Source organism: Schistocerca americana, chromosome 11, assembly GCF_021461395.2.
Source record: "Schistocerca americana isolate TAMUIC-IGC-003095 chromosome 11, iqSchAmer2.1, whole genome shotgun sequence".
NCBI classification, from domain to species: Eukaryota; Metazoa; Arthropoda; class Insecta; order Orthoptera; family Acrididae; genus Schistocerca; species Schistocerca americana.
The window spans coordinates 118,925,462-118,943,581 of record NC_060129.1 but is presented as its reverse complement, the minus strand read 5'-3'; the positions used below and the strand labels follow the sequence as shown (position 1 = coordinate 118,943,581).

General features: G+C 46.2%; 1 protein-coding gene across 1 annotated transcript in view; it reads left to right on the top strand.

The window, feature by feature from the left end:
• Positions 1–18,120, top strand: part of LOC124553354 (pleckstrin homology domain-containing family G member 5-like) — a 181,818-nt gene that overhangs the window by 106,670 nt on the left and 57,028 nt on the right. Inside the window, exon 10 of the mRNA XM_047127228.1 lies at positions 9,891–10,133. Coding sequence (XP_046983184.1) covers positions 9,891–10,133 — 243 coding nt within the window. The remainder of the gene's footprint in view (positions 1–9,890; positions 10,134–18,120) is intronic.

Here is an 18,120-nt window from a genome sequence, read left to right as displayed (position 1 = left end):
GTGAAGACATCGAAAAAGATATGATTGTCGGAAGGACAGACTCAGCATACAGGAAAGTCAAAACAACCTTTGGTGACATTAAAAGCAACGGTGGTAACATTAAGAGTGCAACGGGAATTCCACTGTTAAATGCAGAGGAGAGAGCAGAGAGGTGGAAAGAATTCACTGAAAGCCTCTATGAGGGTGAAGATTTGTCTGATGTGATAGAAGAAGAAACAGGAGTCGATTTAGAAGAGATAGGTGATCCACTATTAGAATCGGAATTTAAAAGAGCTTTGGAGGACTTACGGTCAAATAAGGCAGAAGGGATAGATAACATTCCATCAGAATTTCTAAAATCATTGGGGAAAGTGGCAACAAAACGACTATTCACTTTGGTGTGTAGAATATATGAGTCTGGCGATATACCATCTGACTTTCGGAAAAGCATCATCCACACAATTCCCAAGACGGCAAGAGCTGACAAGTGCGAGAATTATCGCACAGTCAACAGCTCATGCATCGAAGCTGCTTACAAGAATAATACACAGAAGAATGGAAAAGAAAGTTGAGAAAGCGCTAGGTGACGATCAGTTTGGCTTTAGGAAAAGTAAAGGGACGAGAGAGCCATATAATGGAAGCAAGGCTAAAGAAAAATCAAGACACTTTCATAGGATTTGTCGACCTGGAAAAAGCGTTCGGCAATATAAAATGGTGCAAGCTGTTCGAGATTCTGAAAAAAGTAGGGGTAAGCTATAGGGAGAGACGGGTCATATACAATATGTACAACAACCAAGAGGGAATAATAAGAGTGGACGATCAAGAACGAAGTGCTCGTATTAAGAAGGGTGTAAGACAAGGCTGTAGCCTTTCGCCCCTACTCTTCAATCTGTACATCGAGGAAGCAATGATGGAAATAAAAGAAAGATTCAGGAGTGGAATTAAAATACAAGGTGAAAGGATATAAATGATACGATTCGCTGATGACATTGGTATCCTGAGTGAAAGTGAAGAAGAATTAAATGATCTGCTGAACGGAATGCACAGTCTAATGAGTACACAGTATGGTTTGAGAGTAAATCGGAGAAAGACGAAGGTAATGAGAAGTAGTAGAAATAAGAACAGAGAGAAACTTAACATCAGGATTGACGGTCACGAAGTCAATGAAGTTAAGGAATTCTGCTACCTAGGCAGTAAAATAACCAATGATGGACGGAGCAAGGAGGACATCAAAAGCAGACTCGCTATGGCAAAAAAGGCATTTCTGGCCAAGAGAAGTCTACTAATATCAAATACCGGCCTTAATTTGAGGAAGAAATTTCTGAGGATGTACGTCTGGAGTACAGCATTGTATGGTAGTGAAACATGGACTGTGGGAAAACCGGAACAGAAGAGAATCGAAGCATTTGAGATGTGGTGCTATAGACGAATGTTGAAAATTAGGTGGATTGATAAGGTAAGGAATGAGGGGGTTCTACGCAGAATCGGAGAGGAAAGAAATATGTGGAAAACACTGATAAGGAGAAGGGACAGGATGATAGGACATCTGCTAAGACGTGAGGGAATGACTTCCATGGTACTAGAGGGAGCTGTAGAGGGCAAAAACTGTAGAGGAAGACAGAGATTGGAATACGTCAAGCAAATAATTGAGGACGTAGGTTGCAAGTGCTACTCTGAGATGAAGAGGTTAGCAAAGGAAAGGAATTCGTGGTGGGCCGCATCAAACCAGTCAGTAGACTGATGACCAAAAAAAAAAAAGTGTTGAAAGAGTACTTACTTAGTTACAAATTCCCATGTCGACGATTGGTTCTTCGGAGGCTGTCCCAAACTAGAAACAACTTTTACGGAATGACATTTAGGCGAGCACAATGGCCAGCCATTGGAGCATACATTGGCGTGACGAAAGTTATGGGATACTTCCTAACGACGTTCAAATGGCTCTGAGCACTATGGGACTCAACTGCTGAGGTCATTAGTCCCCTAGAACTTAGAACTAGTTAAACCTAACTAACCTAAGGACATCACAAACATCCATGCCCGAGGCAGGATTCGAACCTGCGACCATAGCGGTCTTGCGGTTCCAGACTGCAGCGCCTTTAACCACACGGCCACTTCGGCCGGCTCTCCTAACGACGTATTGGACCTGTTCTTGCTTGGCATAGTGCGGCAATTCGACGTGGCATAGACTCCAGAAGTCTTGCCAAGTCCCCTGCACAATATTGAGCCACACTGCCTCTAGCTGGCCCCTGTGGCCGAGCGGTTCTAGACGCTTCAGTCCGGAACTGCGCTGCTGCTACAGTGGCAGGATCGAATACTGCCTCGGGCATGGAAGTGTGTGATGTCCTTAGGTTAGTAAGGTTTAAATCTAGGTGACTGATGACCTCAGTTGTCCCATAGTGCTTTGAACCATTTGAACCACATTGCCTCTATATAGTCGGCTATAATGACGAAAATGTGACCCGTGCAGGATATTGTGTGCGAAGAGATCTCTCGATTATGTCCCACAGACGTTCACTGAGATTCATTGTGGGCGGTCTGGGTGGCCAAACCACTTGCCCTAACTGTCCACAATGTTCTTCAAACTAATTGCAAACCGTGATGGCGCTTTGTCATCTATAAAAATTTCACCGTTGTTTGGGTACGTGAAGTTGGAAATTGGAAATTTGTGGTAAGTTCATATGGGACCAAACTGCTGACGTCATCAGTCCCTAGGCTTGCAGACTACTTAACCTAAGTTAAACTAACTTACGCTAAGGACAACACACACACCCACGCCTGAGGGAGGACTCAAACCTTCGACGGGGGGGACCTGCGCAAACCGTGGCAAGCTGCGCGAACCGTGGCAAGGCGCCCTAAGACCGCACGGCTATCCCGTGTGGCCGTGAAGTTTGCTGCGAATGGTCTCCAAGAAGGTGAATGTAACCGTTTCCAGCCAATGATCGTTTCAGTTGGACCAGAGGACCCAGTCCATTCCATGTAGACACAGCCCACACCGTTATGGAACTGCAGGAGGATCTGCAGCGAATTGACGCATGGTGCAGGGAATGGCAATTGAATCTCAATGTAGACAAGTGTAATGTGCTGCGAATACACAGAAAGATAGATCCTTTATCATTTAGCTACAAAATAGCAGGTCAGCAACTGGAAGCGGTTAATACCATAAATTATCTGGGAGTACGCATTAGGAGTGATTTAAAATGGAATGATCATATAAAGTTGATCGTCGGTAAAGCAGATGCCAGACTGAGATTCATTGGAAGAATCCTAAGAAAATGCAATCCGAAAACAAAGGAAGTAGGTTACAGTACGCTTGTTCGCCCACTGCTTGAATACTGCTCAGCAGTGTGGGATCCGTACCAGATAGGGTTGATGGAAGATATAGAGAAGATCCAACGGAGAGCAGCGCGCTTCGTTACAGGATCATTTAGTAATCGCGAAAGCGTTACGGAGATGATAGATAAACTCCAGTGGAAGACTCTGCAGGAGAGACGCTCAGTAGCTCAGTACGGGCTTTTGTCAAAGTTTCGAGAACATACCTTCACCGAAGAGTCAAGCAGTATATTGCTCCCTCCTACGTATATCTCGCGAAGAGACCATGAGGATAAAATCAGAGAGATTAGAGCCCACACAGAGGCATACCGACAATCCTTCTTTCCACGAACAATACGAGAATGGAATAGAAGGGAGAACCGATAGAGGTACTGAAGGTACGCTCCGCCACACACCGTCAGGTGGCTTGCGGAGTATGGATGTAGATGTAGATGTAGATGTACCACCAAGTTGTAGAGTGCCTTGTTGACGACTTGGGTCCATGGCTTGGTGGGGCGTGCACCACACTCGAACCCTATAAACACCTCTTACCAATTGAAATCGGATCTAACGAGGCCACGGTTTTCCAGTCGTCTAGGGTCCAATCGATAAGATCACGAACCCAGGTGTAGTTTTGCTGCCGCCATAGCCGATTAATGATAACGTTCGCTGCACTGTGCTGGATGGACGAAAATTAGTCACTGCACATCGGTCACCGTATCCTGCGTGGACTCTAACGAAGGGTTCTTAATATGCATTAGGTGTGATCACACCATGAAGTATGGTGCGTGCTGGGGACATCTACGGCACAGCAGCTGCAGACAGTAGTGGATCTGAGACGGCGCCTGGTCAGACACCAGTGTTTTCTAGTTTTTATGCCGTTCTGCAGTTGGTCATGCCGTGCGTGCTGGCGACAGATGTGGCTCAGAAGCTGCAGACAGTAAGGACCTGCGATAGAGTCATGCAGCACACTGGTGTTTTCTGATTTTACTCTGCAGACAGTATGTAGTAGCAATACATGCACATTGGGGTTTGCAGATCAGCCAGGATATGGCATGGCTCTGTTAAAGACACTTCACCTTTCCATTTACCATGTATGTTGCTGGACAGGCCTCACATAGGGCCACTGGTAGAGGGAAAACAAATGCTTAGAAGTTATAAAATCTTATCAGTTCACAAGCTGTGCTTTTGATAGCTGTCTTTGCCATCTTCATCAGGAATTAAAATCACTAAGGTAATGAATTTAGAGAGATCCGCTTCAGCTGTACTATTTATTTATTCAAACCATCACCTGTTTTGGGATCTTAATATCACATCTTCAGCTGTATGAAATTATTGATTTCGTAACACATAACAAGCAGTTGGGCCAGTCAGTGGAAGAGCTCCAGTCACTGCATGTTGGCTGAAGCTGTCTACTACCAGGCAGCCACAGAGTAGGAACACCAACAACAACCACTCGCCTGCCCAGTGTTCTGTTCACACAGATGTGATAGCCGCTTCTGGAACCCTCTTGAGACGGCGAATGCGACACATGCATGGAAAGCAAGATGGCAGCTCACAGTAGCTCCATCCCACCGCAGGACAACCGTCATCAGGTGGCATGCGGAGCCAACACCAAACTTGAAACTGATGCTTCCGCCCACTAAAAGCATTAAGCCTCCATCTGCTCGATATCCAAAGCCTACTCCCATGCCCTGCGAAGTGTGTCTCGGTTTACTCTAATTTCACCTACTTCTTCTACAACATTAGACAAATATTACGATTTTGGAGCCAAAACTCTCCTTTTTTCAGATTAGACTTCATCCCTACTTTCTAGGCAGTGTTCAATTCCAGTTGTTTAATACGAGGTGTGGCTAGAAAAAAACCGGACTGGTACTGGCGAAACAATAACACGATTGCAATAAGGCTGAAAGTCGCGTGGCCTGTCACGTGACTCTCGCTCCGCCTACTGCTCGAGTTTCATCTGCCTCCTGCACTCAGTCTGCCCGTGGCGTCTGTTTTAAGTAGTTGACGTTTTGTCTGTGCGTCGGAAAATGTTGAGTGTACAGAAAGAACAGCGTGTTAACATCAAATTTTGTTTCAAACTAGGAAAATCTGCAAGTGAAACGTTTGTAACGTTACAACAAGTGTACGGCGATGATTGTTTATCGCGAACACAAGTGTTTGAGTGGTTTAAACGACTTAAAGATGGCCGCGAAGACACCAGTGATGACACTCGCACTGGCAGACCATTGTCAGCAAAAACTGATGCAAACATTGAAAAAATCGGTAAACTTGTTCGACAAGACAACAAGTCAACTCCTGTTAACTCAGACACTGCTCTGATTGTTAAACGGCGATCTTGTCGAACAAGTTTACGGATTTTTTCAATGTTTGCATCAGTTTTTGCTGACAATGGTCTGCCAGTGCGAGTGTCATCACTGGTGTCTTCGCGGCCATCTTTAAATCGTTTAAACCACTCAAACACTTGTGTTCGCGATAAACAATCATCGCCGTACACTTGTTGTAACAATACAAACGTTTCACTTGCAGATTTTCCTAGTTTGAAACAAAATTTGATGTTAACACGCTGTTCTTTCTGTACACTCAACATTTTCCGACGCACAGACAAAACGTCAACTACTTAAAACAGAAGCCACGGGCAGACTGAGTGCAGGAGGCAGATGAAACTCGAGCAGTAGGCGGAGCGAGAGTCACGTGACAGGCCACGCGACTTTCAGCCTTATTGCATTCGTTTTATTGTTTCACCAGTACTAGTCCGGTTTTTTTCTAGCGACACCTCGTATGTCATGAGTGGTCTGCGCATTGCTCGCCAGAGTGTGGATAGTTTGTCCTATGTGGATGCTACCACATTCGCAGGGGACACCATACACTCTAGGAACCCGAAGTTGTCTTTAACTGGGTGTGACATATCTCGTATCTTGGAGGTGAGCTCGAACACTGGTCTCAGTCCATGCCACTGCAGCACTCATCCTATCTTGCTAATAATTACTCCACAGTATGCAAGAAACAAAGCCGGCTTAGCCTCTTCCACAGATTCACAAGACGTCTTTCGTCGGCAGCACCAGAAAAGTTGTGCATTTTCTCCCGTTGTGTAACCATTTTCCCTAAACATGAACTTCAAGTGCGGAAACTCAGACTGTGGATGGTTGTCCTCAGAAAAAATCTTTGTCCTGTGTCTTAAAGTGTTCAGGACTGCTTTCTTGTGTACAGAGCGATTAAAATTATTGGCGTTCAAGTACCATTTAGTGTGCATAGATTTCTTGTACGCTAAATCACCTCCTGTCTTTTGCTCAAATAAAATGTCCAAGAACAGAAGCTTGCCTCTTCATTTCGAAAGTAAATTTAATGTAGAGATGAGCACAATTAATGTGATCGATGAACAGCTGTAGTGCGTTTTCACCATGAGGCCATATCAGGAACATCCTTAGAGAGTTCAGGGCTTGCTTCTCAAAGGACCCCATGAAGAAGTTTGCAATAGATAGAGCAGTGGGCATCTCACAACAGTACCATCCATTATATAATACGGTGGCGCCAATACAAGACGGGCTGGATCTTCCCACACAAAAGGTTCTCACTAGGAATCATGAAGCTGTTCCACCATGTCTTAAGGACAGCTTACTTCCTGTACTGTGGTGGGATGGAATTGCCATGTGCCCATTTTGCCTTCTGCACACACGTCACTTCATCCCTCTGTGGAAAGTTCCAGATGCTGCTGTTCCATCAATATAAGCTGAACACTGTGTCAGTCTTGGCAGTCAGTAATTTCGAACTCCTGATGGTAAAGATGGTGGAACTAGTATCAAAAACTCAAATGTTTTATTTGAAGTGATGTGGCTTGTAAACTGGCAGGTTTTTATTCAAACATTCCTCTGCAAAACGCTCTGACATTACATGCTCAGAACTACTTGATAATTGTGTGTCTGAGATGGAGCCCTGTGAGACACCACTGTTTTCTTCCAATTTTTATATTATTCTGCAGGCGAATGTATAGTGTGTGCTTTCCACGTACCATGTACATTGCTTGTCAGGCCTTTCACTGGACCCCTGGTACAGGAACAGCAAATGCTCAGAAGTACTCGATAGTGATAGACCCAATATGGCGCCCTGCAGGGCACCAGTACTTTACTTTTGATGTCATGTGATGCCTGCTTTTCATGTATCATGTACATTGATGGACAGGGATTTCACGGGGATGGAGGTAGAGGAATGGTAAGGCAAGTGCTCAGAAGTAATCGATAGTGGTGGGCCCAAGATGGGGCCCAACAGAACACCAGTATTTCACTTTTTATGTCTTTCTGCAGATGGATATGCAGTACTTGCTTTCCATTTACCATGTACATTGTCAGACATGAGTTTCATGGGAACACTGGTAAAGGAACAGCAACTGCTCAGAAGTACACAATAGTGATGGACCCGAGATGGAGCCCTGTAGGACACCAGTGAGGTTTTTTTTATGTCGCTCTGCAGATGGACGTGTGGTGCATGCTTTCCATGTATGATGTATGTACCTGGGCAGGTGTTTCATGGGTCCACTCACAGAGGAACAGCAAGTCTACTGAAGATTTCGATAGTAGTGGACATCTACATATACATCTGCATGACTACTCTGCAATTCACATTTAAGTGCTTGGCAGAGGGTTCGTCGAACCACAATCATACTATCTCTCTACCATTCCACTCACGAACAGCGTGCGGGAAAAACGAACACCTAAACCTTTCTGTTCTAGCTCTGATTTCTCTTATTTTATTTTGATGATCATTCCTACCTATGTAGGTTGGGCTCAACATAATATTTTCGCATTCAGAAGAGAAAGTCGGTGACTGACATTTCGTAAATAAATCTCGCCGCAACGGAAAACATCTTTTCTTTAATGAATTCCATCCCAACTCGCGTATCATATCTGCCACACTCTCTCCCCTACTACGTGATAATACAAAACGAGCTGCCCTTTTTTGCACCCTCTCGATGTCCTCCGTCAATCCCACCTGGTAAGGATCCCATACCGCGCAGCAGTATTCTAACAGAGGACGAACGACTGTAGTGTAAGCTGTCTCTTTAGTGGACTTGTTGCATCTTCTAAGTGTCCTGCCAATGAATCGCAACCTTTGTCTCGCCTTCCCCACAATATTATCTATGTGGTCTTTCCAACTGAAGTTGTTCGTAATTTTAACACCCAGGTACTTAGTTGAATTGACAGCCTTGAGAATTGTACTATTTATCAAGTAATCGAATTCCAACAGATTTGTTTTGGAACTCATGTGGATCACCTCACACTTTTCGTTATTTAGCGTCAACTGCCACCTGCCACACCATACAGCAATCTTTTCTAAATCGCTTTGCAACTGATACTGGTCTTCGGATGACCTTACTAGATGGTAAATTACAGCATCGTCTGCGAACAACGTAAGAGAACTGCTCAGATTGTCACCCAGGTCATTTATATATATCAGGAACAGCAGAGGTCCCAGGACGCTTCTCTGGGGAACACCTGATATCACTTCAGTTTTACTCGATGATTTGCCGTCGATTACTACGAACTGCGACCTTCCTGACAGGAAATCACGAATCCAGTCGCACAACTGAGACGATACTCCATAGGCCCGCAGCTTGATTAGAAGTCGCTTGTGAGGAACGGTGTCAAAAGCTTTCCGGAAATCTAGAAATACGGAAACAACTTGAGATCCCCTGTCGGTAGCGGCCATTCGATGAAGCCCTGTGGGGCATTAGTGGTTTTGGTTTTTCTTTTACTTTTTTATGTCTCTCTGCAGATGGTCATGCAGTGCATGCTTTCTGCATACCATGTACATCTACATCTACGTCTACATCCATACTCTGCAAGCCACCTGACGGTGTATGGTGGAGGGTACCTTGAGTAGCTCTATCGGTTCTCCCTTCTATTCAAGTCTCATATTGTTCGTGGAAAGAAGGATTGTCGGTATGCCTCTGTGTGGGCTCTAATCTCTCTGATTTTATCCTCACGGTTTCTTCGCGAAATATACGTAGAAGCTTGACTCTTCGGTGAAGGTATATTCTCGAAACTTCAACAAAAGCCCGTACCGAGCTACTGAGCATCTCTCCTGCAGAGTCTCCGACTGGCATTTATCTATCATCTCCGTAACACTTTCGTAGTTACTAAACGATCCTGTAACAAAGCACGCTGCTCTCCGTCGGATCTTCTCTATCTCTTCTATCAACCCTATCTGGTACGGATCCCACACTGCTGAGCAGTATTCGAGCAGTGGGCGATCGAGTGTACTATAACCTACTTTCCTTAGGATTCTTCCAATGAATCTCAGTCTGGCATCTGCTTTACCGACGACCAACTTTATATGATCATTCCATTTTAAATCATTCCTAATGCGTACTCCCAGATAATTTATGGAATTAACTGCTTCCATTTGCTGACCTGTTATATTGTAGCTAAATGATAAGGGATCTTTCTTTCTATGTATTCGCAGCACACTACATTGTCGGACAGGCCTCTCGAGGGACCATTCTTCGGAGAGCGACGAGTGTACTGAAGTTTTCGACAGTATTGGACCCGAGATGGATCCCTGTGGGACACGGTGTTTTTTACTTTTCTTATCTGGCTCTGCAGACGGACGTGCGGTGCGTGCTGGTGACGGACGCGCTGCTGGTGTGCAAGCCGGCCGGGAGGCGTCGCGGCTCGGCCTCCAGGGCGGGGGCGGCGTTGCGGGTGGTGCGGCCGCCCTACCTGGTGGAGCGGCTGCGCGTGGCAGAGCTCCCCTCCGGCCTGGGCGTCGCCGTCGTCTACCTGAGCGAGTGGCGCACCGCCGTGCACGCCTTCACCCTCTCCAGCAACGACCCCAGGACCGTACGGGTGAGTCTTACGTCACTGGCTAGTCCAGTCAGATGTCATATAACTTACGGGTCCTTGTTCATGGAACTACTGAGAAAGAACACACTTGTTATTAGTGTCACCAAAAAGAACACACATTAAATCAGGTATTCTTTGTACTAAAATTTTGTTCCCAGAATGAGATTTTCACTTCAAATGGTTCAAATGGCTCTGAGCACTATGGGACTTAACATCTATGGTCATCAGTCCCCTATAACTTAGAACTACTTAAACGTAACTAATCTAAGGACAGCACACAACACCCAGCCATCACGAGGCAGAGAAAATCCCTGACCCCGCCGGGAATCGAACCCGGGAACCCGGGCGTGGGAAGCAAGAACGCTACCGCACGACCGAGATTTTCACTTTGCAGCGGAGTGTGCCCTGATATGAAACTTCCTGGCAGATTAAAACTGTGTGCCGGACCGAGACTCGAACTCGGGACCTTTGCCTTTTGCGGGCAAGTGCTATACCAACTGAGCTACCCAAGCACGACTCACGCCCCGTCGTCACAGCTTTACTTCTGCCAATACCTCGTCTCCTACCTTCCAAACTTTGCAGAAGCTCTCCTGCCAACCTTGCAGAACTAGCACTCCTGGAAACGTCCCCCAGGCTGTGGCTAAGCCATGTCCCCGCAATATCCTTTCTTTCAGGAGTGCTAGTTGTGCAAGGTTGGCAGGAGAGCTTCTGTAAAGTTTGGAAGGTAGGAGACGAGGTACTGGCGGATGTAAATCTGTGAGGACGGGGCGTCAGTCGTGCTTGGGTAGCTCAGTTGGTAGAGCACTTGCCCGTGAAAGGCAAAGGTCCCGAGTTCGAGTCTCAGTCCGGCACACAGTTTTAATCTGCCAGGAAGTTTCAGGTATTCTTTGTACTAAAATTTTGTTATTTGCTGTCCGCGAGGCAACGGCCTTGCCGCAGTGGCTACACCGGTTCCCGTGAGATCACCGAAGTTAAGCGCTCGGGCGTGGTCGGCATTTGGATGGGTGTCCATCCAGGCCACCATGTGCTGTTGCCATTTCTTGGCATCCACTCACCCTCGTGATGCCAATTGAAGAGCTACTCGACCGAATGGTAGCAGCTTCGGTCAGGAATACCATCATAACGACTGGGAGAGCGGTGTGCTAACCCAACGCCCCTCCTATCTGTATCCTCCCTGAGGATGACATGGCGGTCGGATGGTACGGGTAGGCCACTCGTGGCCTGAAGGCGGAGTGAGAGTGCTGTCCTTGATGTTACAGTTTTATAACCAGCATTATACTAGTCATTCTGCTTGTGGGACTGGTGACCGCGTAGTTTGCTCCCTTCTCCAATCCAACCAACCAATCTCCTGCTTAGACTCCGCATCCTCAATAAATCTGAAGAACGACATTTTTCACCAGATTGTCTACAATTTTTTTCATTTTACGTGACCCGCACAGACTGTATGATGATAAGGTCCCATAGCCCGAGTCGCCGGTTTGGCCGAGCTGTTCTAGGCGCTTCAGTCTGGAACCGCACCACTGCTATGATCGCAGGTTCGAATCCTGTCTCAGGCATGGAGATGTGTGATGTCCTTAGGTTAGTTAGGTTTAAGTAGTTCTAAGTTCTAGGGGACTGATAACCTCAGATGTTAAGTCCCATAGTGCTCAGAGCCATTTGAACGATACCCCGAGGAGCGTAGGGGACGATGCAGAGAACCCGCATCACCATACTAGGCAAGGTTCTTGCAGAGGTGGTTTGCCATTGCCTTGCTCCGACCGTAACGGGGATGAGTGGTGATGATGAAGACGACACAGCAACACCTAGTCATCTCGAGGCAGGGAAAATCCCCGACGCCGCCGGGAATCGAACCCCCGACCCAGTGTGCGGGAAGCGAGAATGCTACCGCAAGACCCCGAGCTGCGGACACCAGACTGTATATGAAATTTATTATTCATTTTTCACACAAACAGTTTTGAGCATTTCCCATTCTCCAGCGTGTCTCTAGTAACACATGTCAATACTTTCCCCAATGCCAGGCGTGGCAATGCATCGACCATTTTCTTCTGTGTTCTTCAATAAATTTGAAGAACGACATTTTTCACCAGATTCAAATGGTTCAAATGGCTCTGAGCACTATGGGACTTAACATCTGAGGTCATCAGTTCCCTAGAACTTAGAAATACTTAAACCTAACTAACCTAAAGACATCAAACACATCCATTCCCGAGGCAGGATTCGAACCTGTGACCGCAGCGGTCGCGTGGTTCCGGACTGAAGCGCCTAGAACCGCTCGGTCACAGTGGCTGGCTTTTCACCAGATGGTCTACGAAATTTTTCATTTATTGTTGCCACATGACCCACACATGTAACAGCTCGTTGTGTGGGTGTACATTCTGTTTTTCTTAGGAAATAGTGCAAAATGAGGACGTCTGATGACTGTGCTTTGGACAGTTATGCAAGGCATGCGATTTTTAAATTAATGACGATGACGATGTAGCCACATGTGTCATGAGAGAGACACTTGAGAATGGGAAGTGATCGAAACCCGTATTGAGGAGAATAAATAAAATATTTTATACACACTCTGGTGGAAAAATGTCGTTCTTCAAATTGTACCAGGCAGTGTGTCAGGACAGTATTAAGTACACTACCCTAGGGTAGCTCTTGTTTTTATTTTATTCTTTTGAACAACTTGGTCTCATTCCATTACACAAAGAATGTGTTGTTTGTGATTTGGGCTCAGTAGGAAATTGGGAAGGGGTACCAAAAGGTTCTTATATTTGGTGAAAAACTATAAATAGCTTAAAACTTAGATATACTGTCCTCCTCCATAGCTGGGTGGTCATCGAGACAGACCTTCATACGACAGACCTGGGTTCGATTCCCAATAATGCCTCGTATTTCTGCTCGGTGGGAGACTTGGACCGAGGTGCGCTCAGCCTTGTGATGCCAACCGAGGAGCTGTCTGACTGAGATGTAGCGCCTCAAAGCTTAGAACGTCGACGATGATCGTGAATGTGGTGTGCTGACCACATGCTCCTGCATACCGCATCTGATGATGAATGATTGAGGATGATTTGGCGGTCGGTCGTCTATCGCGTGTACTTCAGGGGCCCTGACCGCGCATCTACCTGTTACTACTACCACTAAAATTTTCGCTATTCCTACAGTAAAACATTATGTATTAACTTATTACTTGTTTTCTACTAATTCTTTTCACAATCTACATCTACATCTACATCCATACTCCGCAAGCCACCTGACGGTATACCTTGAGTACCTCTATCAGTTCTCCCTTCTATTCCACTCTCGTATTGTTCGTGGAAAGAAAGATTGTCGGTATGCCTCTGTGTGGGCTCTAATCTCTCCGATTTTATCCTCACGGTCTCTTCGCGAGATATACGTAGGAGGGAGCAATATACTGCTTGACTCCTCGGTGAAGGTATGTTCTGGAAACTTCAACAAAAGCCCGTACCGAGCTACTGAGCGTCCCTCCTGCAGAGTCTTCCACTGGAGTTTATGTATCATCTCCGTAAGGCTTTCGCGATTACTAAATGATCCTGTAATGAAGCGCTCTGCTCTCCGTTGGATCTTCTCTATCAACCCTGCCTGGTACGGATCCCACACTGCGGAGAAGTATTCAAGCAGCGGGCGAACAAGCGTACTGTAACCTACTTCCTTTGTTTTCGGATTGCATTTCCTTAGAATTCTTCCAATGAATGTCAGTCTGGCGTCTGCTTTACCGACGATCAACTTTATATGATCATTCCATTTTAAATCACTCCTAATGCCTACTCCCAGATAATTTATGGCATTAACTGCTTCCAGTTGCTGACCTGCTATATTGTAGCTAAATGATAAGGGATCTTTCTTTCTATGTATTCGCAGCACATTACACTTGTCTACATTGAGATTCAATTGCCATTCCCTGCACCATGCGTCAATTCGCTGCAGATCCTCGTGCATTTCCGTACAATTTTCCATTGTTACAACCTCTCGATATACCAAAGCATCATCCGCAAAAAGCCTCAGTGAACTTCCGATGTCATCCACTAGGTCATTTATGTATATTGTGAATAGCAACGGTCCTACGACACTCCCCTGCGGCACACCTGAAATCACTCTTACTTCGGAGGACTTCTCTCCATTGAGAATGACATGCTGCGTTCTGTTACCTAGGAACGCTTCAATCCAATCACACAGTTGGTCTGATAGTCCATATGCCCTTACTTTGTTCATTAAACGACTGTGGGGAACTGTATCGAACGCCTTGCGGAAGTCATGAAACACGGCATCTACCTGTGAACCCGTGTCTATGGCCCTCTGAGTCTCGTGGACGAATAGCGCGAGCTGGGTTTCACACGATCGTCTTTTTCGAAACCCATGCTGATTCCTACAGAGTAGATTTCTAGTCTCCAGAAAAGTCATTATACTCGAACATAATACGTGTTCCAAAATTCTACAACTGATCGGCGTTGGAGGAATAGGTCTATAGTTCTTCACATCTGTTCGACGTCCCTTCTTGAAAACGGGGATGACCTGTGCCCTTTTCCAATCCTTTGGAACGCTACGCTCTTCTAGAGACCTACGGTACACCGCTGGAAGAAGGGGGGCAAGTTCCTTCGCGTACTCTGTGTGAAATCGAACTGGTATCCCATCAGGTCCAGCGACCTTCCCTCTCTTGAGCGATTTTAATTGTTTCTCTATCCCTGTGTCGTCTATTTCGATATCTACTATTTTGTCATCTGTGCGATAATCTAGAGAAAGAACTACAGTGCAGTCTTCCTCTGTGAAACAGCTTTGGAAAAAGACATCTAGTATTTCGGCCTTTAGTCTGTCATCCTCTGTTTCAGTACCATTTTGGTCACAGAGTGTCTGGACATTTTGCCGGCCGCGGTGGTCTCGCGGTTCTAGGCGCTCAGTCCGGAACCGTACGACTGCTACGGTCGCAGGTTCGAATCCTGCCTAGGGCATGGCTGTGTGTGATGTCCTTAGGTTAGTTAGGTTTAAGTAGTTCTAAGTTCATGGGGACTAATGACCACAGCAGTTGAGTCCCACAGTGCTCGGAGCCATTTGAACCATCTGGACATTTTGTTTTGATCCACCTACCGCTTTGACATAAGACTAAAATTTCTTAGGATTTTCTGCCAAGTCAGTACGTAGAACTTTACTTTCGAATTCATTGAACGCCTCTCGCATAGCCCTCCTCACACTACATTTCGGCCGGTGTGGCCGAGCGGTTCTAGGCGCTTCAGTCGGGAACCGCGCGCCTGCTATGGTCGCAATTTCGAATCCTGCCCCGGGCATGGATGTGTGTGATGTCCTTAGGTTAGTTAGGTTTAAGTAGTTCTAAGTCTAGGGGACTGATGACCTCAGATGTCAAGTGCCATATTACTTGGTGCCATTTGAACCATCTGTGGTGTCACCGCCGGACACCGCACTTGCTAAGTGGTAGCCTTTAAATCCGCCGCGGTCCGTTAGTATACGTCGGACCCGCGTGTCGCCACTGTCAGTGATTGCAGACCGAGCGCCGCCACACGGCAGGTCTAGAGACACTTCCTAGCACTCGCCCCAGTTGTACAGCCGACTTTGCTAGCAATTGTTCACTGACAAATTACGCTCTCATTTGACGAGACGATAGTTAGCATAGCCTTCAGCTACGTCATTTGCTACGACCTAGCAAGGCGCCATTATCAATTGCTATTTATCTTGTGATGCATGTACCGTCAGACCGATGTTCACCAATTATGGATTAAAGTGAAGTATTCCAACAGCTACGTACTTTATTTGCTAGACTCAAATCCTTTAACTGTTCCAGACCTCACGCCAGCCTGCGTGAGCTTAAACACGTGCCTTTCGGCTACCCGTCAGTGTGGATTGGCTGTCTTGCCAGTCCACAACACCATCTATTCGCAATACTATTCGCAGACAGAAGCTACATATACCGCTGGATGTTCAGCAAAATTATATCATTGTGAAGCATATGGTTCAGGTAGTATGAGGTGCTCAGGTGGGGGCATGTGGTGTGTTTTTTCCTACAACTGCAATGAAAAATGCAAGGATTCGGAGAAAAATGGATTTTACTCCCAAGAACTACCACTAAGGGGCACAACGTTCACGAAAACTGGCTCGGCCGCGGAGTGAACCGTACACGGAACGGAAAGAGCATTTCATCCTCAAGGTAGAACGTACAAAGGATAGGAAAGCAGGCAGGCAAGAGAGCGACCCGCTGTTGAGGCCGCTACATCTACATCTACATTGATACTCCGCAAGCCACCCAACGGTGTGTGGCGGAGGGCACTTTACGTGCCACTGTCATTACCTCCCTTTCCTGTTCCAGTCGCGTATGGTTCGCGGGAAGAACGACTGTGTGAAAGCCTCCGTGCGCGCTCGAATCTCTCTAATTTTACATTCGTGATCTCCTCGGGAGGTATAAGTAGGGGGAAGCAATATATTCGATACCTCATCCAGAAACGCACCCTCTCGAAACCTGGCGAGCAAGCTACACCGCGATGCAGAGCGCCTCTCTTGCAGAGTCTGCCACTTGAGTTTATTAAACATCTCCGTAACGCTATCACGGTTACCAAATAACCCTGTGACGAAACGCGCCGCTCTTCTTTGGATCTTCTCTATCTCCTCCGTCAGACCGATCTGGTACGGATCCCACACTGATGAGCAATACTCAAGTATAGGTCGAACGAGTGTTTTGTAAGCCACCTCCTTTGTTGATGGACTACATTTTCTAAGCACTCTCCCAATGAATTTCAACCTGGTACCCGCCTTACCAACAATTAATTTTATATGATCATTCCACTTCAAATCGTTCTGCACGCATACTCCCAGATATTTTACAGAAGTAAACTGCTACCAGTGTTTGTTCCGCTATCATATAATCATACAATAAAGGATCCTTCTTTCTATGTATTCGCAATACATTACATTTGTCTATGTTAAGGGTCAGTTGCTACCCCCTGCACCAAGTGCCTATCCGCTGCAGATCTTCCTGCATTTCGCTACAATTTTCTAATGCTGCAACTTCTCTGTATACTACAGCATCATCCGCGAAAAGCCGCATGGAACTTCCGACACTATCTACTAGGTCATTTATATATATTGTGAAAAGCAATGGTCCCATAACACTCCCCTGTGGCGCGCCAGAGGTTACTTTAACGTCTGTGGACGTCTCTCCATTGATAACAACATGCTGTGTTCTGTTTGCTAAAAACTGTTCAATCCAGCCACACAGCTGGTCTGATATTCCGTAGGCTCTTACTTTGTTTATCAGGCGACAGTGCGGAACTGTATCGAACGCCTTCCGGAAGTCAAGAAAAATAGCATCTACCTGGGAGCCTGTATCTAATATTTTCTGGGTCTCGTGAACAAATAAAGCGAGTTGGGTCTCACACGATCGCTGTTTCCGGAATCCATGTTGATTCCTACATAGTAGATTCTGGGTTTCCAGAAATGACATGATACGCGAGCAAAAAACGTGTTGTAAAATTCTACAAGAGATCGACGTCAGAGATATAGGTCTATAGTTTTGCGCATCTGCTCGACGACCCTTCTTGAAGACTGGGACTATCTGTTCTCTTTTCCAATCATTTGGAACCCTCCGTTCCTCTAGAGACTTGCGGTACACGGCTACCTCTCAGACCCTCTTGCGTTCCTCGCGTGACGGCACCCGGCCCTCCCATTGGCGAGTTTGTGGCAGACAGATGGCGTCCCTAACTGAGCAACACCGTGGTGGCGTCCCTAGATCGCGTGCGAGCCAGCCACAGGTACTGCGGAGTAGTTTGCATAACTGTTCACACCACTTAATATGATGGAAGCAGACTACAATTAAAATTTTTACCTTTATTGCCCGTCACCACGAACAGTGCGACTCATAGTACAGGAGATACGATATGTGACCAAAAGTATCCGGACACCTGGCTGAAAATGACTTACAACTTCGTCGCGGCCTCCATCGGTAGTGCTGGAATTCAGTATGCGTGGAGTGCTGCACTGA